Below are 24,347 nucleotides of genomic sequence, written 5' to 3' on the forward strand. Positions count from 1 at the left end.
ACCCTGCCCCTGTACTCCATGTGGCCGGGAGTCACTGAGACCTAGGTTCATTTTTTTTTCTTTTTCTTCCTGTTTTTTTTTTTTTTTTCTGAAACAAGGTCACTCTGTTGCCCAGGCTGCAGTGCAGTGGTGTGACCATGGCTCCCTGCAGTCTGGAACTCCTGGGCTCAGGTGATTCTCCTGCCTCAGCCTCCTGAGTAGCTGGGACTACAGGTGTACACCACCACACCCAGCTAATTGTTTCTTTTTTGTTTTTGTAGAGACAGAGTCTCACTATGGCCCAGCCTGGTCTCAAACTCTGAACTCAAGTGATCCTCCTGCCTCAGCCTCCCAAAGTTCTGAGATTACAGGTGTGCTACACTGTGCCCAGCCAGGCCTTTTTTTTGGAGACAGTCTTGCTCCAAGGCTGGAGTGCAGTGTCATGATCATAGTTCACTGCAGCCTGGAACTCCCGGGCTCAAGTGATCCTCCTGCCTCAGTCTTCCGAGTAGCTGGGACTATAGGCGTGCACCGCAACGCCTGGCTTGAGACTTAGCTTCAAACCTCAACTTTTTTCCCAGAAAGGCTGCAGTGAGTCACTGTCTTTTTTTTTTTTTTTTTCTTTTTTGAGACAGAGTTTCACGCTTGTTGCCCAGGCTGGAGTGCAGTGGTGCGATCTCAGCTTACCGCAACCTCCTCCTTCCAGGTTCAAACGATTCTCCTACATCAGCCTCCTGAGTAGCTGGGATTACAGTCATCTGCCGCCATGCCCAGGAAATTTTGGTATTTTTAGTAGAGATGGGGCTTCACCACGTTAGCCAGGCTGGTCTGGAACTCCTGACCTCAGGTGATCCACCCACCTCAGCCTCCCAAAGTGCTGGGATTCCAGGCGTGTGCCACCGTGGCCGGCCTGTCTTCTCTAAGTTATACGGCTGCACCTGTAAGATGGAAATGGTCAAATATCTTCACCTCCTGCCCTCTCAGAAGCCAGGGCAAGACCAGGGGTTGTCAGTGATGCTAGCTGCTGGTCAGTCATTCAACTTTCTTTGTTGTTGTTGTTGTTTTGAGACACAGTCTCACTTTGTCACGGGCTAAAGTGCAATGGGCTTCATTGCACTCTGGGCTGGTGTGCAGTGGTACGATCTTGGCTCACTGCAACCTCCACCTCCTGAGTTCAAGCGATTCTCCTGCCTCAGCCTCCTGAGTAGCTGGGATTACAGGAACATGCCACTAAACCTGGCTAATTTTTGTAATTTTAGTAGAGACAGGGTTTCACCATGTTGGTCAGGCTGGTTTTGAACTCCTGACCTTATGATCCGACCGCCTCGGCCTCCCAAAGTGCTGGGATTACAGGCGTGAGCCACTGTGCCCAAGCTCAGCTTTTATCCTTAGCACTCTCTCTCGCTCTCTCTTTATGAGACAGCTCTGTCACCCAGGTTGGAGTGCAGTGGTGTGATCATAGCTCACTGCAGCCCGGAACTCCTGGGCTCAAGCAATCCTTCCACCTCAGCCTCTTTTTTTTTTTTTTTTGAGACAGAGTCTCACTCTGTTGCCCAGGCTGGAGTGCAGTGGTACAATCTCAGCTCACTGCAACCTCCGCCTCCCAGGTTCAAGCGATTCTCCTGCCTCAGCCTCTGAGTAACTGGGACTACAGGCACGTGCCACCATGCCTGACTAATTTTTTGTATTTTTAGTAGGGACAGGGTTTCACTGTGTTAGTCAGGATGGTCTCAATCTCCTGACCTTGTGATCCTCCTGCCTCGGCCTCTCAAATGGTGGGATTACATGGGTGAGCCACCACACCCAGCAATTTTAAAATTTTTTATAGAGATGAGATTTCACTATGTTGCTCAGGCTTATCTGAAACTCCTGAGCTCAAGCAATCCTCCCATGTCTGCCTCCTAAAGTGTGATTATGGGCGTGAGCCACTGTGCCCGGCTGTCTCCTCTCTTTGACAAGCCTTCTCTGTCTCCTTTGCCTCCTCTTTCAGCCTTTAAAAATCATCCGTCTGGCCGGGCGTGGTGGCTTACGCCTGTAAACCAGCGCTTTGGGAGGCTGAGGCAGACGGATCACAAGGTCAGGAGTTTGAGACCAGCTTGGCCAGTATGGTGAAATCCTGTCCCTACTAAAAATACAAAAAGTTATCTGGGCATGGTGGTGCGCGCCTGTAGCCCCAGCTAGTCAGGAGGCTAAGGCAGGATGATCTCTTGAACCCGGGAGGCAGAGGTTGCAGTGAGCCGAGATTGCGCCACTGCACTCTGGCTTAGGTGGCAGAGTGAAAGTCCGTCTAAAAAAAAAAAAATCCATCCAGCCGGGCACGGTGGTTCATGCCTGTAATCCCAGCATTTTGGGAGGACGAGACGGGTGGATCACAGGGTCAGGAGTTCGAGACCAGCCTGGCCAAGATGGTGAAACCCTCGTTTCTACTAAAAATACAAAAATTAGCCAGGCAAGCTAATTTTGGTGAGCGCCTGTAATCCCAGCTACTTGAGAGCTGAGGCAGAGAATTGCTTGAATCCAGGAGGCGGAGGTTGCAGTGAGCTGAAACCACTCCACTCCCTGGGTGACAGAGTGAGGTTCCGTCTCAAAAAAAAAAAAAAAAAAATCCATCCTAAGTATCAATGGACGACTGGATAAGTAATGTGGGGTATAGCCATTCAATGAAATATTACTTAGCCATAAAAAGGAAGAAAGGCCGGGCACAGTGGCTCATGCCTATAATCCTAGCACTTTGGGAGACCAAGACCAGCCTGGCCAACATGGTGAGGCTCTATTAAAATTACAAAATGTTTGTATTTTTACAAAATAACTAGAATTATTAACTATTAAAAATACAAAAATTAGCTGGGTGTTGTGGCAGGTACCTGTAGTCACAGCTACTCAGGAGGCTGAGGCAGGAGAATTGCTTGAACCTGGGAGGCGGTGGTTGCAGTCAGCCCAAGATTCGTGCCACTGCACTCCAGCCTGGGTGCAACAGAGTGAGACCCTGTCTCAAAATTAATAATAATAATAATAAATAATAAAATTAAAAGAAAGGAAGCTTGGATCCATGCTACGACACAGAAGAACCCCACAAACATGATGTTGAGTGACAGAAGCCAGACACAAAAGGCCACATAGTGTATGATTCCATTGATATGAAGTGCCCAGAATGGATAAATTCATAGAGACTGAAAGTGGATTAGTGGGTTCGAGGGCCTGGAGGAGAGAGAATGGGGAGGTTTCTGTTTGCAGGGATGGAAACGATCTGTAACTAGAGGTGATGGTCACGCAGTATGAACATACTTTAAAATGGTCAATGTTTAATTTTATGCTATGTTAATTTTACCTCAAACAAAACAAAAAGCATCAGAGAAGGCCCAGGAGTTGTGGGGTGTGTTTGTAGTTCCAGCTACTCGGGAGGCTAAGGCAGGAGGGCCACTTGGGCCCAGGAGTTCGAGGCTGCAGTGAGCTATGATTGTGCCACTGGAACCCCGCCTGGGAAACAGAGCAAGACACTCTCTCAAAAAAAAAAAAAAGTAAAAAATGATCCGGAGAAATAATCAAAAGATGCTAAAATCCATGGGGGAAAGCTTAATGGGTACTAGGCTGTTCACACGGTCTCAGTGTATCTCCTTGTAAGATAACTGTTCTGTGATGCTAGCCCCTGGTCAGTCATTCAACTTTCATCCCCCTTACAAATGGGGAGGATGGAAAGGGAGGAAAATGGCACCCTTATAGCAAGGAAACTTGACCAACTTTGCCCTGGTGATGACAGCTGAACATCGCCGATGCTGGGAACTGACGTCAGGAACCTCCTAATATGATGCACCAGGCAGCATTGCTTCTGTGGTTTCTGCCGAAGATGCACAGCCTGAACCTGGTCACAAGGAAATGGCAGGCCAGCTGGCTGCTGGCCATTCTGCACAACTGACCTCAGCTCTCCAAAAATGTCAATGTCATGAAAGACAAAGAAAGGCTGAGGAACCGATTCAGATTAAAAGAAATGAAGAGATGTAAGGATTAGAATTAGCCGGGTGTGGTGGCTAGCTACTTGGGAGGCTGAGGCAGGAGAATCTGTTGAATTTGGGAGGCGGAGGTTACAGTGAGCCAAGATCATGCCACTGCACTTCAGCCTGGGCGACAGAGCGAGACTCTGCCTCCAAACAAAAGGATTAGATGCAACTCATAATGCAGCATTAGATCCTGGGCCAGCAAAGAAACATTGCAATAAAAGATTCAATTTTTTTTCTTTTCTTTTTCTTTTTTTTTGAGACTGAATCTTGCTCTTTTACCTGGTCTGGAGTGCAGTGTCGCGATCACAGCTCACTGCAACCTCTGCCTCCTCGGTTCAAGCTATTCTCGTGCCTCAGCCTCCCGAGTAGCTGGGATTACAGGCGCCCGCCACCATGCCCAGCTACTTTTTGTATTTTTAGTAGAGACGGGGTTTCACCATGTTGGCCAGGCTGGTCTTGAACTCCTGACCTCAGGTGATCCGCCAGCCTCAGCCTCCCAAGTGCCGGAATTACAGGTGTGAGCCACCACACCCGGTCACTGTTTTTTTTTTTTTTTTTTTTTCCCCCTACAGGGTCTTGCTCTGTTATTCAGACTGGAATGGAGTAGCATGATCACAGCTCATGGCAGCCTCGACCTCCTGGGCTCAAGCAACTCTCTCACCTCAGCCTCCCGAGTAGCTGGGACTACAGGTACGCACCACCATATGCTGCTAATTTTTTCTAGTTTTGTAGAGTCAGGGGTCTTACTATGTTGCCCAGGCTAGTCTTGAACTGTTGGCCTCAACCAATCCTCCCTCCTTGGCCTCTCAAAGTGTTGGGATTACACGTGTGAGCCACTGTACCTGGCCCAATAAAGCCTATTATTTGGGCAACTAGCAAACTTTGAATACCGACTGGGGCAAAAACTGTAGTGTGTTTATTTAAGAGGATGTCCCTGTTCTTAGGAAACACACAGCAAAGTATCTGAAGGCAAAGGAACATCCTGTCTACAACTTGCTCTCAAATCATTTAGTCAAAAAATGCATATATACATATGCGTATAACATATATGTACATATATATGGCAAATGTGGCAAAATGTGGGTGGTTGGTGAATCTGGACAAAGGGCTTATACAAGTTGTTCATGCTATTCTGTAACTCTCAGTTGTTTTTGTTTTTGTTTTGAAGTGGGGTCTTGCTCTGCTGCCCAGGCTGAAGTGCAGTGACATCCAGACTCAAGTGATCCTCCCACTTCAGCCTCCCAAGTAGCTGGGACTACAGGCGCTCACCACTACACCCTCTTAATTTTCTTTTAATTTTTTGTAGAGATGGAGGTCTTGCTATGTTGCCCAGACTGATTTTGAACTCCTGGTCTCAAACGATCCTCCTACCTCAGCTTCCCAAAGTGCTGGGATTACAGACGTGAGCCACCATCCCTGGCATGCAACTTTGTGTGTTTTTAATTATTTTCAAATAAAAAGTTAAAAAATTTTGGTCAGGCGTGGTGGCTCATGCCTGTAATTCCAGCACTTTGGGAGGCCGAGGTGGGTAGATCACTTGAGGTCAGGAGTTCGAGACCAGCCTGACCAACATGGTGAAACCCTGTCTCTACCAAAAACTCAAAAATTAGTTGGACATGGGGGTGTGGGCCTGTAGTTCCACCTACTGTGGGGAGGGAACTGAGGCAGGAGAATTGCTTGAACCCAGGAATGGAGGTTGTAGTGAGCCGATGGCGCCACTGCACTCCAGCCTGGGCCACAGAGCGAGACTCGGTCTTGAAAAAAAAGTCCGGGTGTGGTGGCTCATGCCTGTAATCCCAGCACTTTGGGAGGCTGAGGCGGGCAGATCCCCTGAGGTCGGGAGTTCGAGACGCGCCTGACCAACATGGAGAAACTGTCTCTGCTAAAAATACAAAATTACCTGGGCATGGTGGCACATGCCTGTAATCCCAGCTACTCGGGAGGCTTAGGCAGAAGAATCTCTTGAACCCAGGAGGCGGAGGTTGTGGTAAACAGAGATTGTGCCATTGCACTCCAGCATGGGCAACAAGAGTGAAACTCTGTCTCAAAAAAAAAAAAAAAAAAATTGGCCGGGCACGGTGGCTCATGCCTGTAATCCCATAATCCCAGCACTTTGGGAGGCAGAGAAGGGTAGATCACCTGAGTTCAGGAGTTCGAGACTAGCCAGTCCAACATGGTGAAATTCTGTCTGTACTACAAATGCAAAATAAGCCAGGCGTTGTGGTGTGTGCCTGTAATCCCAGCTACTTGGGAGGCTGAGGCAGGAGAATCAATTGAACCCTGGAGGCAGAGGTTGCAGTGAGCGGAGATCGCGCGCCACTGCACTCCAGTCTGGGTGACAGAGGGAGATTTGTCTCAAAAAAAAAACAATTGTCTGAGATTTCTGGGATACCCATGTAACTATCTCTAACCAGAATGGTTCTCCCATGCTCAGCCCTACCTGCCTTGTAGGTGATCCCCTCAAAGCCAGCACCTCACCTCCTCCCAACCCATTCCTTCGTCCAGGATCCTCACCACCAAGCCAGATACCAAGGAGTAAGCATGGCTCCTTTCTCTTCTTAACCTCTGGCCTGCACAATTTCCCTTCCAACTCTGCCCCTTCCTCTTGGCATGGGCCAGTCCCTCTGCTGGGATGTCTTCCCTCCAGCTCACCTTTCAGGGCCAAACCCCACTGGATGTCCTCTTGGACGCCCTCCAGAGTGCACCCCTGTCCATAGAACAGAGTGTGACATAGGGCTGGAGCCGTAGCCATACTTGTTGAATACATGAAATAACAAATAAATAACCCTCCCAGGCAAAGTCCTCACCCATCGCCTGTGTACCCCAGGCCCTTCCCAGATTCCATGCCTTTCTCTGGCCCAGCCCTGAGCCCACCACATTGCGTGTGTGTGCGTCTAGCTTTTTCTTCCCCAGACTGGAAGTTCCTTCAGGGCTGGGCTCCAGGCCTCTCAGGGTCCCCATTCTTTCTATAGAACAGAGGGAGCTGCAGGAAGGCTGTGCAGCATGACTGATTTGGGAAAAGGCAATTGATCAAGGCTGGGCGTGGTGGTTCATGCCTGTAATCCCAGCACTTTAGGAGGCCAAGGTGGGCGGATCACTTGAAGTCAGGAGTTCGAGACCAGCCTGGCCAACATGGCAAAACCCAGTCTCTGCCAAAAAAAATAGAAGCTGGGGGCGGTGACTAACGCCTGTAATCCCAGCACTTTGGGAGGCTGAGGCGGGCGGATTACAAGGTCACGAGATCGAGACCATTCTGGCTAACGTGGTGAAACCCAGTCTCTACTAAAAATACAAAAAAATATAGCCGGGCATGGTGGCAGACACCTGTAGTCCCAGCTACTCAGGAGGTTGAGGCAGGAGAATGGCATGAATCCAGGAGGCGGAGCTTGCAGTGAGCTGAGATCGCACCACTGCACTCCAGCCTGGGCAACAGAGCGAGACTCCGTCTCAAAAAAAAGAAAAAGAAAAAATTAGCCAGGTGTGGTGGCACACACCTCTAATCCCAGCTATCTGGCAGGTTGGGGGGGATGGGGGCTGAGGCAGGAGACTCGCTTGAACCCGGGAGATGGAGGTTGCAGTGGGCCAATATAGGGCCACCGCACTCCAGCCTGGGTGACACAGCGAGACCCTGTCTCAAAAAAAAAAAAACAAGAAAAGAAAATTGATCAAATTGAGCCAGATGGGCTGAGGACCAAAGATGTGTGTCGTATGGGGGTGGGACTAGGGGGCTCGGGAGACCCTTTGAGAGTCACAGAGGGTAGTGAGGAGGAAGTGGGTTGCTTTCTGGGAGGGCTGAGAGTAAGAAGGGTGTGTGTGTGTGCATGTGTGAGCACACACGCATGCATGTGACTCCTAATGTGTGTCTGAGGTCTGAGGCTGCAAATGTACTCCTAGGCTCCTGGCCTGGTTGAGTGGGTTTTAGCGGTTTTTTTGTTTGTTTGTTTTGTTTGAGACAGGGTCTTGCTCTGTTGCCCAGGCTGGACTGCAGTGGCACAATTTCGGCTAACTGCAACCTCAGCCTCCTGGGTTGAAGCGATTTTCCTGCCTCAGGCTCTCGAGTAGCTGGGACTACAGGCGTGCACCACCATGCTCAGCTCATTTTTGTATTTTCAGTAGAGTCGAGGTTTCACCATGTTGGCCAGGCTGGTCTCGAACTCCTGACCTCAAGTGATCCATCCGCCTCTGCCTCTCAAAGTGCTGGGATTACAGGCGTGAGCCACCGCGCCCGGTCGACTTTTAGGTTTGTGAGTGTTTTAGATCAGTGAGTCTTGGGGAATCTTGGTGCATGGGCTTGCATTTGTGCGTCGGTGGCTGTGGGTCCATGAGCCTCTCAGGACGTGACTGGTCTCAGTTTCCAGGGTTTCTGGGAGGCTGTGTTTTTGTCCCAGCTCCAGAGGTGTCCCGCTCTGGGTATGTATTGGGGGATGGGGATGGGGTGCGTGGGCGTTCACGAGGTTGGGTGTGCCCGCCACTCCGGGTTCGGCCCGCGTCTCACTGCATGCTCAGCCTGGGTTTCCGAGGGTCCGCGCGTCCCAGGCCGTGCGGGTGGAGGGTGGGCAGGGACCCCGGGAGGCCGGGCGGGGGGCGGGGGCGCGCTGGGCCGGCCCCGGGGCGGGGCGAGCCTTCGAGGGCTGGGGGCGGGGCGGCCCGGCCGCCTCACTTCGGCGAAGTTGGCGGCGCGGAGGCTGGCCCGGGACGCGCCCGGAGCCCAGGGAAGGAGGGAGGAGGGGAGGGTCGCGGCCGGCCGCCATGGGGCCGGGGGCCCGGGGCCGTCGCCGCCGCCGTCGCCCGATGTCGCCGCCACCGCCACCGCCACCCGTGCGGGCGCTGCCCCTGCTGCTGCTGCTAGCGGGGCCTGGGGCTGCAGGTGAGGGGCCAGGACCTGGCGGATGGGACGAGGGCGGCAGAGGGGGAGTGCAAGAACCCCCAAGGCCGGGGCTGGGGGGGTTCATGGGAGGCAGGAACCAGGGTCGGGGAAGGGGCGCAGGAGCCCGGGGCTGCATGCCAGTCCTGGAGGTCCCAGAGGTTCAGAATGGGGAGGACCCCAGAGGCCCAAGGAACGGGGACCCTTGAGCGATCAGAGCAGAAGATGAAGGGACCCAGGAGTCCGAGACTGGGAGGTCGAGGTGCGGGGATCAGGGACTCGAGGTGGGGAGGGTGTACAGAGTCGGGGACTCGTCCCCATCCAACTCACGCCTGGAGTCCTGGGTAGGTTATGGTTGGGGGCCCAGGTACTCCTAGGCCGGGGACCTCTCGCACAAAAGCCCCCCCACCCCGCCCCCGACACCCGGGGCGGGCCGGGCCGGGCCAGGCTGGGGGTGGGGAGGGGGCGCGAAGTTCTGGGAGCTCTGAACTCGGAGAAAACTTCCCAGACCGGCGCGCAGCAAGACCCGGAGCCGGATTCGGAGCTGGAGCCTCGGCGGCTCGCGCGCCCCCTCCCCCGCCCGCAGCCCCGCTCCCTCCTCTGGCCGCGGGGACCCGGAGGCCCTGGGACCCCGCCCCTGCACGGGGAGGGGAAGGAGCGAGGACTCACGTGCTCCCCTCCGGCTCCAGCGCCCCCTCCCCACGGCCGGAGCCCCTCCCCAGCCGGCCAGGGGCCCCCCGCCCCTCCTCTTCGCTTCCCTCCCCTCCCCCGCTCGGGACAATGGCCGCGCCGTCTAGACACCCCCTCCCCCCGGCCGGCCTCGCGCTTTCTTTGCCAGACAAAGCGGGACCCGCGGCAGGGCCGGGGAGGGGGCTGCGGGGGCACCCCCCTCACCGCTACGGGAGGCCTGGTGGGCGGGGGAGGGGCGCCGGCCAAGGCCTCTGGCCAGGGGTCCCAGACGCCACTGTGCGGCTTGGCGCTGGGTGGAATGGGGGTTTCGGGAGTGAACGGCCTCCCCAGCCCAGCCCCGGGGCCCGGACGGGACAGGACCGGGCAGGAGCAGCCGCCTCCGCCGGACCAGCGGCGCACACACATGGCCTGTGATACACTCGCTGGCACACACAGCTCTAGGTCACGTAACAGAGATGCAAACCTGCACACACACAGCACACTCGCAGACATGCACACCTGGCCCAGGAAAGACACACCCGGCTTCACGCACACAGCTCACACATTGACATACATGCACACACAAATATGATCACACATACTGTGCATCGCTAGTGCAAGGTGTGGTACCCACGCTGCCTGCACACACTCAGCACACAGATGAAGACTCAAGGACATGCTTACACCCAGCTCACACATGCAGATGGACAGAGACAGACACAGCCAACCCATACACAGACACACTGGTGCACACACAGGTCACACCAACACACAGCTGTACACCCAGATACACGGTTCACATACACAGACGCACAACAGACACAGCCTGCATACAGACAGCACACACATCTGTGCACTCCTGTATGGGTGTGCAGCTCATACACACATGGGCACACCCACGCTGACATGAATGTACAGATAGACTCACATGTAGCTGCACAGGGACACAATAGATGCATGCCCAAATCCACATACAGACTGACACACAAGCCCGTGCACGCACACACATGTGGCTCACATTGCCTACAGCTCAGCGTGACCCATAGCCCATGTTATGAGACCCACAGCGTGAGTTCACGAACACCCACAGGTCCTGGTGTGGGTGGTAGTGTCCAGTCGGCTTGTTCTGTGGGGAAGGCGACATATATCATGTACGCCCATGCTCAGGATCAGTTCAACTCATTCTGTCACTCACCCTCTTGTTTTCTTTTTTTTTTTTTTGAGGCAGAGTCTCACTGTGTTCCCAGGCTGGAGTGCAGTGGTGCGATCTCGGCTCACTGCAACCTCCGCCTCCCGAGTTCAAGAGATTCTCCTTCCTCAGCCTCCTGAGTAGCTAGGATTACAGGCGCCCGCCTCCACGCCCAGCTAACTTTTGTATTTTTAGTAGAGACTGGGTTTCACCATGTTGGCCAGGCTGATGTAAAATCGTCCTATAGGTGATCCATGCAACAACCAGCCTCCCAAAGTGCTAGAATTAAGCGTGGCTCCCTTCCTAGCCTTTTCTATTTTCTTTCTTTCTTTATTTTTTTTTTATTTTACTATTTTTTTTTGAGAGAGTCTACGCTCTGTAAGCTTCTGGAGTGCAGTGGCGGGATCTTGGCTTACTGCAAGCTCCACCTCCTGGGTTCATGCCATTCTCCTGCCTCAGCCTCCTGAGTTGCTGGGACTGCAGGCACCCGCCACCACGCCCGGCTATTTTTTGTGTTTTTAGTAGAGATGGGGTTTCACCTTGTTAGCCAGGATGGTCTCGATCTCCTGACCTCTGATCCACCCACCTCGGCCTCCCAAAGTGCTGGGATTACAGGCGTGAGCCTCTGCGCCTGGCCCATTTCTTTCTGTCCTTCTCTGTCTTCTCCTGGTCTATCTGCTTCTAGTTCATTCTTTTGTGTCCGTCTTTCTGTTTTTATCGATCTTCCTTTCATTTGATCACCCTCTCTCTGACACGAGCACGCATGGACATACACACTGTGTCCCCACACCTGATCGAATGCACACAGTTCTCCACTAGCTCAGACCCAGCCACACCTTGGACCTGTCTGGCAGGACAGTTAGACTATGCCACACCCTAGAGGGACACAGCCCTTAGGGATGGCGATGTTGGACAGGGCAGCACATGCCTTGTGCCAGTTGCTCCTCCCTTCAACACACACCCTATTCCAGCAACGCCCAGCGCTGGCTGCTCCTGGAGATGCTGTGCTCACTCGTGGGTACATGCCTTGGTCCCTCTCCCAAGAGCACAACGCAGGCCTGCCTGGCTGGAGTAGATGCCCATCAGGGAAAGGAAGGCCTGTGGCCCTAGGACCCCCTGCCCCTTCCCCTTCTGTTACCCCTGAACCTGGACTTGAAGCCCCAGACCTCCCTGTAACACTCAGCACCCTTACTTCCTGTCTCAGCACACCCCATTCTGCACATCTTGGCTCTGGCAGCTTCCCGAGCCCCCACATCTGGCACAAGACAGCCCCTCCTCCTGCCCGCCCCTGCTTTGTGGTTCCCAGGGCTCGAGCTGGCAGGGACAGCTGCAGTCTCAACAGCTGGGGCTGGGGCGGGGGGGCCGTGGGAACTGTGGATGGGGGGACTCCCTGCATCCGCAGAGACGCCCCCAGCCCCATGCAGCTGTTGCCTGGTGGAGGGAGGGAGGGGGTTTGTCACTTGGGCCTGGGGTTCCTGGGCACCTGGCTGATCCTCCACCTTCCTTGGCCCCCACACAGCCCCCCCTTGCCTGGACGGAAGCCCGTGTGCAAATGGAGGTCGTTGCACCCAGCTGCCCTCCCGGGAGGCTGCCTGCCTGTGAGTGCCTGGCTCAGAGCCACCAGTGGGCCCTGTGTGGGGGGTGTGATTTGTCTTCTCCCTCTGCCTCTGTGTTCACCATGGATGTCTCTACCACTTCCTACATGTGTGTGGCTTGGGCAACCTCTCGTGTTTCCCCATTGGAAACTGAGCAGGGGCTCTGCAGTCTTCTTGGCCTGGGTTCAAGTCCCACATCATGTTGCTGACCGGCTAGGAATTAAACTCTTTATGTCTCAGTGTCATGGTCTGCAAAATGGACCTGGTAATCCCAGCTTCACAGTTCTTGGCCACCTGAGGTCACATGTAAAGACCCCCATGAGGCAGGTATTATTCAGTCAACAAACTCTCAGGGACCAATGGCAGTGGCTCACACCCTCCACGCCCCTCCCGTCTCTCAACATTTAGTGGTGGGGGACATAGGAGGCCTATAATACAGTCCCACACTGTCACTTACTTGCACCTGTGAAATAGGGTATGCTTCACCCTGGCGACTGTGAAGGGGCTTAACAATTTAAGAAGGCTCTAACAATTTGTTAGATATCGCAAGGAAAGGCAGGGGGTTGCGGGGAGCAGAGCAGAGGCTGGGAAAAAGCTGAGGAGAGACAGAAAGAGCTCAGTTTGAATTCTGGGGTCTGGGACACCTTGAGCATTCAAGCTTTTTGAGCCTCAGTTTTTGCAGCTGGAAAATGGGGCAATAATAACTCCTGTATGCACTCAGCATACATTAACTGCTCAGAATACAGTATGTGCTCAACACATAGGCATTATTATAAATAATAATGGTAGGGAGGCAGGAAACAGGTGCTCTAAGGAGAAGTCTCTCAAGGTTATGAGGAAATGCTTGGCTCCTTTCATGCTATCATTAATAACAGCAGTTCACGCAGTAGCCATTAATTGACTCATTAATGTATTCATTTATTCAGCATCATGTGTGCCAAGTACTGGGTCAGTCCCAAGCTGGGTGGGTCTGGGGTGATTTTAGACCCAGAGGAGCCGCTTTGAAGTTACACCTACATTTATTTTGGCTGGATCTCCCACTCGGGCTCACCTTTGTAGAGGGCTGAGCCTGACTGAGGGGGTTTCCTGGGTGGGGCTGGGGGGGGTCTGCGATGGTGGGGCTGGATGGGGAAAAGTGTGACCTTACCTGGAGCCACACACCTGGGAGGGCGAGCGGTGGGGCCGGGCGCTTGCGCAGTGGAGCTCCGCGCCTGGAATACTGCCGACAGGTGAATGCGCCCGCGGCTGCCCCGCCCTTCGACAGGTGAATCACCGGCGTGCGCGGCGCCCGGAGCCCGGATCACCCGGAGTGGAGCGGGCTCAATCCTCCGAGCGGGGCTGTGGGAACCACTGCCTACACGCCCCCCACCCCCCACGAGTCTCTTTCATGGTCTCAAATACTCAAGTCCTTTCAAGGATGCCCCAAGCTGTCACCCCACCCATGGATCCCCCAAGACTCCCCGCCTCCGACCGCAGAAGTTTCCATAGACCTCGTCCCCATCTCCTAGTCCTCGCCTCACCCGCTGTGCCCCCCCCCCACCAGGTCTGCGCTCCCCACTTCGTCTCCCCCAAAGCTTAGGCCGTGGGGCGGGGCGCGGGCTGGGGCTGGAACCGGCCCGACCGGTCGGCGGGGGCGCGGGACTCAGAGCGTGGGAACCCGCCCGGGGCGTTGGGAGGGGGCCCGCGCGGGTCGCGCCCTGCCTGGCGGTGGGACCGGCTATCCTCGGCGCCCAGCTCAGCGCGCCCCCTCCCGACGCGCGGTCGCGGCCGCAGTGGTCGCCCTGCGGGCCTTGGAGGAGGGGGCGGGAGCTGTGCCCTCCCCTCCCAACGCCACCCGCACCTCTGCTTGCTCGGCCGTGCCCCGACCTGTTTCGCTGGGGGCCGGGGTGGGGGGGATCTTGCGGGTGACGCTGACTGAGTCAGCCGCTTGTTGAGCTCAGTCGCAGGCGTCTGGGACAAGCCGGAGGGAGGACAACCGCGCCAGGGACGGGGGAGGTAGAGGGGGGTGAGGGTTGGCAGCGTTGGGGGGCGGAGCTAGGACTCTCTGGCTTCTCCAAGCCCCTCCCTCTGACCCCGCTAGAGCCCCTTGGAGATTTCCAGTCTTAAGACCAACCCCTCCCAGTTCCAATTTCTCACACTCCTTGGTGGGCTTGGGGAGGGGGGTGCAGGTTAAAGGACCACCCCCGCAAAGATGAAGGTACCGACAGTAGTGTCAGTTCCCCAACCCTCCACCTTCCCATCCCTTCATAGGAGGCTATATAAGTCCCAGGGAAGGGACTTGAGGGTTTGTGGGAGCCCTGCTGTCTGTCTCTGTGAGTGAGAGTTGCTCATTTCCGCCTCGGATGCTGTGGGTTGGTATCTTGAGTGTTGGCCAGGCCATGGGGTCCAATTAGTGTGTCCCTCTATGTGTGTAGCTGTGGTTTCTGGGCCTATGTGTGCTTGGGTGGTTGTATCCTGGGTCTGAAACTTTTCTCCTTTCTTTCTTTTCCTTCTTTCTTTCTTTTCTTTCTTTTCCTTCTTTCTTTCTTTCTTTCTTTCCTTTCTTTCTTTCTTTCTTTCTTTCTTTCTTTCGTTTCTCTTCCTTTCTCTTTCTTTCTTTCTTTCTTTCTTTCTTTCTTTCTTTCTTTCTTTCTTCTTTCTTTCTTTCTCCCTCTCCTTCCTTCCTTCCTTCCTTCCTTTCTCTCTCTCTGTCTCTCTCTGTCTCTCTCTAGATTGAGTTTTGCTCTTGTTGCCCAGGCTGGAGTACGGTGGCTCTATCTCCACTCACTGCAACCTCTACCTCCTGGGTTCAAGCGATTTTTCTGCCTCAGCCTCCCGAGTAGCTGGGATTACAGGCATGCGCCACCACGCCCAGCTAATTTTTTGTGTTTTTAGTAGAGACGGGGTTTCTTCGTGTTGGTCAGGCTGGTCTCAAACTCCCGACCTCAGGTGATCCACCTGCCTCGGTCTCCCAAAGTGCTGGGATTACAGGCGTGAGCCACTGGGCCTGGACAAGGGTCTGAGACTTTTGATTTGCTGTTCCCTCGGCCTGGAATGCTGTTCCCCATAAATCCCCATGGCCCCCTCCTTACCTTCAAATGTCTGTGAAAACAGAATTCTACCTCCTCAACCCCATCATTCTATCCCTTAGCCCTGTGGTTTAGCTTCCTACTGCTGCTCTAACAAATTACCACAAACTGGGTAGCTTGAACAATAGTAATTCATTGCCATGAAGTTTGGAGGTTGGAAGTCTGAAATCAAGGTTTCGGCAGGGCTGAGCCTCTCCATGGGGACCCAGGGGAGAACTGACTCTTGCAGCTTCCGGTGGCTCCAGACGTTTCTCAGCTTGTGGCTGTCTCACTCCAGTCCCTGTCTCAGTCTCCTTCTCTTCCTTCTCCCACCCAAATCTCCTTTTGGCTGCCTGTCTCATTTTTTTGAGACAGAATTTTGCTCTGTCACCCAGGCTGGAGTGCAGTGGCGCAATCTCAGTTCACTGCAGCCTTCAACTCCCAGGCTGAAGCGATCCTCCCACCTCAGCCTCCCAAGAAGTTGGGACTACAAGTGTGAGCCACCACGGCCAGCTGATTTTTTATTTTTATTTTTTAAATGGAGTCTCTCTCTGTCACCCAGGCTGGGGTGCAATGGCATGATTTTGGCTTACTGCAACCTCCGCCTCCCAGGTTCAAGCGCTTCTTCTGTCTCAGCCTCCTGAGTAGCGGGGACTACATGTGTGCACCACCACACCCAGCTAATTTTTGTATTTTTAGTAGCGACGAGGGTTCACCATATTGGCCAGGCTGGTCTCGAACTCCTGACCTTGTGATCTACCCGCCTCAGCTTCCCAAAGTGCTGGGATTACAGGTGTGATCCTCTCCCCCGCCCCTATTTTCTTTTACTCTTGAGTTTTTGAGATGGAGTCTCCCTTTGTCACCCAGGCCGGAGTGCAGTTGTGCAATTTCGGCTCACTGCAACCTCTGCCTCCCGGGTTCAAGTGATTCTCCTGTCTCAGCCTCCTGAGTAGCTGGGATTACAGGCTCCTGCCACCATGCCAGGTTTTTTGTTTGTTTGTTTGTTTGTTTGTTTTAATGGAAAAAAGGTCTCCCTATGTTGGTCAGGCTGTTCTCGAACTTCTGTCTTGAAGTGATTGTCCTGTCTTGACCTCCCAAAGTGTTGGGATTAGTCGTGAGCCTTTCCCTTGTATGAACACTTGTTACTGAATTTAGGGCCCAGGTGAATACTTCAGAATAATCTCATCTTGACATCTCTCATTTAATTACATCTACATAGCTAGGTGTGGTGTCCCGGTGCATGATTACAGCTACTCAGGAGGCTGAGACAAGTGCTTGAACCCGGGAGATGGAGTTACAGTGGAGTCAAGATCATGCCACTGCACTCAGCCGCAGGCTGACGACAAGACTCCGTCTCTTAAAAAAAAAAAAAAGAAAAGAAAGAAAGAAAGAAAAGAAAGAAAAATTTACATCTACAGAGTCATTTTTTTTTTTTTTTTTTGAGGCGGAGTCTCACAGCTCTGTCGCCCAGGCTGGAGTGCAGTGGTGCGATCTCCTGGCTCACAACAAGCTCCAGCCTCCAGGCCATGTTCTCCTGCCTCAGCCTCCTGAGTAGCTGGGACCACAGAGCCCGCCACCTCCTTACAGCTAGTTTTGTATTTTTTTAGTAGAGACGGGGGTTTCACCGTGTTGCGTGGGATGGTCTCGATCTCTGACCTCGTGATCATGCGTCTGCGGCCTCCCCAAAGTGCTGGGATTGGGCTTGGAGCCACGGCGGCCTGCAGAGTCATTTTAAAAATAGGGTCTAGTCACGGGTTCTGGGACATGGACATAATCTTTTCAGGGGCTGCCACCCAACTGACTACATCCTTCGTTTCTGTTGAAGCTCACCTTTTACTTGTATTTGGCCCATATTAGTTTTGTTTTGTTTTGGGACGGGTCTTACTCTGCTCCGCAGGCTGGAGTGCGGTGGCACAATCTCGGCTCCTGCCCAGCCTCCACCTCTGGGTTCAGTAGATTCTCACCACTTGCCAGCCTCTGTAATGCCCTAGGACTAAGAGCACACCTATCTCACCAACAAACTTTTAGCCTTTAGTGGGGAACCAGTTACACCATATTTAGCCAGGCTGGTCTTGAACTCTGACTCCAAGTGATCTGCCTGCCGCAGCCTCCCAAAGTTTTGGGATTACAGGCGTGAGCCACCGCGCCCAGCAAATGTGTGTTTGCTGCGCTGTTTCCCTGTGTGTTTCTTGCCTGTCTGGTGTGTATCTTTGTGTCTGGGGCCATCCTGCCCTGTGCTGCCCGACCAAGCCACCTCTGCCCACAGGTGCCCGCCTGGCTGGGTGGGTGAGTGGTGTCAGCTGGAGGACCCCTGTCATTCAGGCCCCTGTGCTGGCCGTGGTGTTTGCCAGAGTTCAGTGGTGGCTGGCACCGCCCGATTCTCATGCCGGTGCCCCCGTGGCTTCCGAGGTGAGAGGGGAAGAGTCTGGAGGGGAGGCAGGCGGGGGTGTGGTCAGTCCCAAACTAACCCTGTCCCGTTCCCTCCAGGCCCTGACTGCTCCCTGCCAGATCCCTGCCTCAGCAGTCCTTGTGCCCACAGTGCCCGCTGCTCAGTGGGGCCCGATGGACGCTTCCTCTGCTCCTGTCCACCTGGCTACCAGGGCCGCAGCTGCCGAAGTGACGTGGATGAGTGCCGGGTGGGTGAGCCCTGCCGCCATGGTGGCACCTGCCTCAACACGCCTGGCTCTTTCCGCTGCCAGTGTCCAGCTGGCTACACGGGGCCCCTATGTGAGAACCCTGCGGTGCCCTGTGCACCCTCACCATGCCGTAACGGGGGCACCTGCAGGCAGAGTGGCGACCTCACTTACGACTGCGCCTGTCTTCCTGGTGAGTGAGCCCTACTCAGGGGAGGCAAAAGGGTGGGCGTGGGGACATCAGGCCAGCCCGACGGTGACCATCCTTGCCCCCTTCCCTGCTAGGGTTTGAGGGTCAGAATTGTGAAGTGAACGTGGACGACTGTCCAGGACACCGATGTCTCAATGGGGGGACATGCGTGGATGGCGTCAACACCTATAACTGCCAGTGCCCTCCAGAGTGGACAGGTGGGCACTGGGGCCAGAGGGAGTGGGGAGGCAGGCCCCGGGTGGACATGCGCCAGGTAGCTGGACTGCTGCATCTGTTTGCCACAGGCCAGTTCTGCACGGAGGATGTGGATGAGTGTCAGCTGCAACCCAACGCCTGCCACAATGGGGGTACCTGCTTCAACACGCTGGGTGGCCACAGCTGCGTGTGTGTCAATGGCTGGACAGGCGAGAGCTGCAGTCAGAATATCGATGACTGTGCCACAGCCGTGTGCTTCCACGGGGCCACCTGCCATGACCGCGTGGCTTCTTTCTACTGTGCCTGCCCCATGGGCAAGACTGGTGAGTAGCTGTTTTCTCTGCAGGGAGCCATGGATGGTTTTTAGGGGGGGCAAATAAGAAGTCTGACTTGAGTATTAGAAAGATTATGCTAGGCTGGGCACAGTGGCTCATGCCTGTAATCACAGTGCTTTGGGAGGCCAAGATAGGAGGATCGCTTGGGCCCAGGACTTTGAGACCAGCCTGGACAACATAGTGAGACCTCATCTCTACAAAAACTTGGTAGGCTGGGTGTGGTAGCTCAGGCCTGTAACCGCAGCACATTGGGAGGCCCAGGTGGGTGGATTGCTTGAGTTCAGCAGTTTGAGACCAGCCTGGGCAACATGGCAAAATCCTGTCTCTACCAAAAATACAAAAAATTAGTTGGGCATGGTAGTGCATGCCTGTAGTCCCAGCTACTCTGGATGCTAAGGTGGAAGGATGGCTTCAGCCCAGAAGGTGGAGGTTGCAGTAAGCTGAGATTGAGCCACTGCACTCCAGCCTGGGAGACAGTGTAAGACCCTATATTAAAAAAAAAAAAAAAAAAAAAAAAAAAAGATTATGCTGGAGGCGGCTTTAGAGGGGAAGTTGCCGGGAGAGGAAGCCTGGGAGAGACTTAGGAGGAGGCTGACATTGCACTGATGCATGCAGAAGCCATTGGAATTGGGGAACTCCTGGGAGTTACCCTTGGAAGTGGCAAAGATCAGAGAACATGTTTAGGAGGGGAACATGGATATAAAAAGAGGGCATAACATGGCAGAGGGTATTACAGAAGCAAAGACTGGAAGGTAGGCGTGGTGGCTCATGCCTGTAATCCCAGCACTTTGGGAGGCTGAGGCAGGCAGATCACCTGAGGTCAGGAGTTTGAGACCAGCCTGGCTAACGTGGTGAAACCCCATTTCTACTAAAAATAAAAAACATTAGCCGGGTGTGGTGGCGCATGCCTGTAATCCCAGCTACTCCGGAGGCTGAGCAGAAGAATCGCTTGAACCTGGGAGGTGGAGGTTGCAGTGAGCCGAGATCGCACCATTTTAATACAGCTTGGGCAGCAAGAGTGAAACTTCGTCTCAAAAAACAAAACAACAACAACAAAACAATATGCAAGGGGTGTGGGCCTTTTGGGCAGAGCAGGAAGGTCTGCCTATGACTTCTGCCTACCACTTCCCAGGCCTCCTGTGTCACCTGGATGACGCCTGTGTCAGCAACCCCTGCCACGAGGATGCTATCTGTGACACGAATCCAGTGAACGGCCGGGCCATTTGCACCTGTCCGCCCGGTTTCACGGGCGGGGCGTGTGACCAGGATGTGGACGAGTGCTCTATCGGTGAGGGGAGCTCCATCGTCTGTGAATGGGCCAGGAAAGAGGGGAGAGGAGGGGGTCCCGTCCAGCCACGCCCACACTGAACGCACTCTATCCGGCAGGCGCCAACCCCTGCGAGCACTTGGGCAGGTGCGTGAACACGCAGGGCTCCTTCCTGTGCCAGTGCGGCCGTGGCTACACTGGACCTCGCTGTGAGACCGACGTCAACGAGTGTCTGTCGGGGCCCTGCCGCAACCAGGCCACGTGCCTTGATCGCATAGGCCAGTTCACCTGTATCTGTATGGCAGGTGGGTGGTGGGCGTGGCCTGGGCGGGTCCTGAGGCAGGGGGCAGGGCCAGATAAGCCCGCGGATGGGTAGCTGAGCAGAATGGGGTGGAAGTGGGTTTGGAGTGGGACCCTTAAGAGACTGAAGCCCGGGGGGAGGTGGGGTCGGGGCCAGAAGGGAATCCTGTGTGATTCTGGGGGCTTGGTCAAATGGAGTCAGTAGAACCTCAGGTGGGCTGGGAGTATTCTTGGCCTTAGGACCCTCTCGGGAAGGGGTTGGGGCTAGAGAGGCAGAGTTGGGGCTGCTGTGAGGTCAAGGTGAAGCCTGCAGACAGTCTTGCAGTGAGCCTGGGCAAAGGCTATGGGGGCCCTGGGGCTGGGGGCGGGGGACTGGGGACTGGAGAAAGGGCTTAGTCTGAGGACTGGGGAGAGAAGGAGGAGTTTGAAGGCAAGGCCTCTGCGGACACCCATGAGCCTTGGGCCAGTTGGGACCACAGCTGGGTGACAGTCCAGGCTGAAAATTAAGGTTGGGCTGGGAGTGTGGGAGGGGGGAAGAAGGCTCGGGGGATTTGTCGATGAGTAGGAAGGGAAGGGTAGTACTTCCTTCCTTGCACCCCGTTCACACCATAGGGCAGCCCCCACTTTCCTAAGCCCTGTGCCCTGCCCCAGGCTTCACAGGAACCTATTGCGAGGTGGATATTGACGAGTGTCAGAGTAGCCCCTGTGTCAACGGTGGGGTCTGCAAGGACCGAGTCAACGGCTTCAGCTGCACCTGCCCCTCGGGTGAGGACCTTGGGAGAGGGAGCCTTCCCATGTCTGGGAAGGGGCGAAAACTCCAGGGTGGGAACCTATAAAACCACATTAGCGGATAACTTACAATAGAAATCACAGGTTATGAAGCACATTGAAGTTAATTTAAATCCAAGTAAATGGGTTTTTCCACCCAAACAGGGCGGGGCTGGAGTGGGGTGTACTGCTCTCAGCCTTTCTGGGCCTCTGCTCATCCCACTCCCCACCCCAGGCTTCAGCGGCTCCACGTGTCAGCTGGACGTGGACGAATGCGCCAGCACACCCTGCAGGAATGGCGCCAAGTGCGTGGACCAGCCTGATGGCTACGAGTGCCGCTGTGCAGAGGGTGAGGCGGGCCAATGACAATCCGACGAGAATCAGGAGGCGGGGCTTGTGGGCGACAGGGCCAATAACAGACTTGTGGAGAGCTTGGGGGCAGGATTGTAGCAAGGCAGGACCCAGTGACAGAATAGGGGGGTGGAGCCAATAATGCATATAGACTGACATAAGGCTACATGTGGAGCCAAAGGGTTGGGCTGGGCACAGGGTGCATGTAACTGAATGGGGAGGGCCCAGTACCTTCCCCTGTCACCTGCCGTCTGCTCAGATCTCCAGTAGGGGGTGGAGCAGAAACAGAGCTGGGGGTGGGATTTAACTGTGGGAGAGTCTTGGCTAGGGACAAATTCCGGAGCTTGCAGCGGGGTGGAGTGGAAGTAAGTGGCGGGGCAGGGCCTGTATTGAGCCTGCCTCCTGACAGCTTGATGGGCAGGGCCTGAGATAGAGCTGAACCAGGATTGGTCCGAGGCCTCACCTGTGGGCAGGCCCCTGGCAAGTGGGCGGAGCCTGACACTCTTGGCCCCGCAGGCTTTGAGGGCATGCTGTGTGAGCGCAACGTGGATGACTGCTCCCCTGACCCATGCCACCATGGTCGCTGCGTGGATGGCATCGCCAGCTTCTCATGTGCCTGTGCCCCTGGCTACACGGGCACACGCTGCGAGAGCCAGGTGGACGAATGCCGTAGCCAGCCCTGCCGCCATGGCGGCAAATGCCTAGACCTGGTGGACAAGTACCTCTGCCGCTGCCCTTCTGGGACTACAGGTGGGACTGGGGGCTGGGGCAGAAACAGCACTCCTGAAGGGGCACAGAGGGTTTGGGAAGGTTGCATTTAAGGGGGCACAGTGGTGACTGCTCCATGCCATGTTCCTGGCCACCAGGTGTGAACTGCGAAGTGAACATTGACGACTGTGCCAGCAACCCCTGCAGCTTTGGAGTCTGCCGTGATGGTATCAACCGCTACGACTGTGTCTGCCAACCTGGCTTCACAGGTGGGCAAGTGGCTGCCATGGAGAGGGGGTCCTTAGATCGAGGGTGAAGTCGCTCGTTTCTGTGGGCCTGTTTTGCCCATATCTTTGCAGACTCTTGTCCAACGAGGTTGTCCATGCTTTGCCCTGAGTCTGTGCTGTCTCATTGGCATAAGGTTGTTTCGATATTATTCTGGAGGCCAGGCATGGTGGCTCACGCCTGTAATCCCAGCGCTTTGGGAGGCCAAGGCAGGTGGATCACTTGAGGTCAGGAGTTTGAGATCAGCCTGGCCAAAATGGCGAAACCCCGTCTCTACTAAAAATACAAAAATTAGCTGGGCGTGGTGGCGGGTGCCTGTAGTCCCCGCTACTTGGGAGGCTGAGGCAGGACAATTGCTTGAACCCAGGAGGTGGAGGTGGCATTGAGCCAAGATTGTGCCACTGCACTGGGCGACAGAGTGAGACTTCATCTAAACACACACACACACACACACACACAAACAAGAAAAGATTATTCTGGAACACAGATGAAAGTGTCTAAACTCAGTGACTAGGTTATTTCTGAATGGGACTAAAGTAATTCTTGGTGGAAATGAATGAGACTTTGCTAAGTGTGTTGGCTCATATCTGTAGTAATCCCAGCACTTTGGGAGGCTGAGACGTGAGGATCACTTGAGCCCAGGAATTCGAGACTAGCCTGGGCAACATAATGAAACCCTGTCTCTACAAAAAATAAACACACTCCCCAAGCCAGATTAGTCAATAAGTAGATAAACACACACACACGCACACAATTAGTCGGACGTTCTGGTGTAGTCCCAGCCAGTCGGGAGGCTGAGATGGGAAGATCGCTGGAGCCCAGGAGGTCAAGGCTGTGGTGAGCTATGATCACGCCACTGCAGTCCAGCCTGGGAGACAGAGTGCGACCCTATCTCAAAAAATAAGAAGAAGAAAAGAAAAAGAAAGGGACTTCATGGAAGTTTGGGGACCAGAATGATCTGGGGCAAGGCAGCTCTTGTTTGAGGAGGTGGGTGTCCTAATTTACACAAGAGCTGATGCATTACGAAAAAGAGGTTGTCCTTGCTCGGGGGTGTGGGTGTGCTAAGTGGGGTCAGATCGTCCCTCCCTGGTTGTCCCTGCTGCCTTTGTTCTGAGGTGAGATTGCTTGTGTACTCCCCAGGGCCCCTTTGTAACGTGGAGATCAATGAGTGTGCTTCCAGCCCGTGCGGCGAGGGAGGTTCCTGCGTGGATGGGGAAAACGGCTTCCGCTGCCTCTGCCCACCCGGCTCCTTGCCCCCACTCTGCCTCCCCCCGAGCCATCCCTGTGCCCATGAACCCTGCAGTCACGGCATCTGCTATGATGCACCTGGCGGGTGAGGGCCCTTCTCAACCTCAGACACCGCCTCCTCTCCCTGGCCTACCTCCTTGGCCTGACTACCTTCCCCTGCCAGGTTCCGCTGTGTGTGTGAGCCTGGCTGGAGTGGCCCCCGCTGCAGCCAGAGCCTGGCTCGAGATGCCTGTGAGTCTCAGCCCTGCCGGGCCGGCGGGACGTGCAGCAGCGATGGGATGGGTTTCCACTGCACCTGCCCCCCTGGTGTCCAGGGTGTGTACCTCACCTTCCCTCCGCAGCCCCACCAACACCGTTGGCCTCATCTCTCTTCTCCTCTATTCTCTCCTCCCCATATATTGGCTTCTTTTCTGCTTTCAATCATTTCCCTCCAGGAGCTTGGGAGGTGGGTATCGAAGTGGGGACAGGTTGGGGGAGGTGGGGGGAGATGGGATCAGGGAATCCCTCAAGGCTGTCTCTGCTTCCTTCTCTTCCACCCCCCACAGGACGTCAGTGTGAGCTCCTCTCCCCCTGCACCCCGAACCCCTGTGAGCATGGGGGCCGCTGCGAGTCTACCCCTGGCCAGCTGCCTGTCTGCTCCTGCCCCCAAGGCTGGCAAGGTATGTCACCTGCTTCTCTCCCCTCCTCCTCTCCATCTCCTCTGCCCCT

General features: G+C 54.8%; 1 protein-coding gene across 1 annotated transcript in view; it reads left to right on the top strand.

Moving 5' to 3' along the window:
* The first annotated feature begins 8,708 nt into the window (after positions 1–8,708).
* The window catches only part of NOTCH3 (notch receptor 3), a 41,955-nt gene continuing 26,316 nt past the window's right edge, over positions 8,709–24,347 (top strand). The window contains 15 exon segments of the mRNA XM_031659050.1: positions 8,709–8,841; positions 12,216–12,294; positions 17,605–17,747; positions 17,826–18,164; positions 18,257–18,379; positions 18,467–18,700; positions 19,845–20,000; positions 20,099–20,284; positions 20,931–21,044; positions 21,283–21,396; positions 21,915–22,148; positions 22,265–22,375; positions 23,532–23,724; positions 23,803–23,954; positions 24,185–24,298. Coding sequence (XP_031514910.1) covers positions 8,724–8,841; positions 12,216–12,294; positions 17,605–17,747; positions 17,826–18,164; positions 18,257–18,379; positions 18,467–18,700; positions 19,845–20,000; positions 20,099–20,284; positions 20,931–21,044; positions 21,283–21,396; positions 21,915–22,148; positions 22,265–22,375; positions 23,532–23,724; positions 23,803–23,954; positions 24,185–24,298 — 2,410 coding nt within the window. The 5' untranslated portion in view covers positions 8,709–8,723.

This window comes from Papio anubis, chromosome 20 (assembly GCF_008728515.1).
Source record: "Papio anubis isolate 15944 chromosome 20, Panubis1.0, whole genome shotgun sequence".
Taxonomy (NCBI): domain Eukaryota; kingdom Metazoa; phylum Chordata; class Mammalia; order Primates; family Cercopithecidae; genus Papio; species Papio anubis.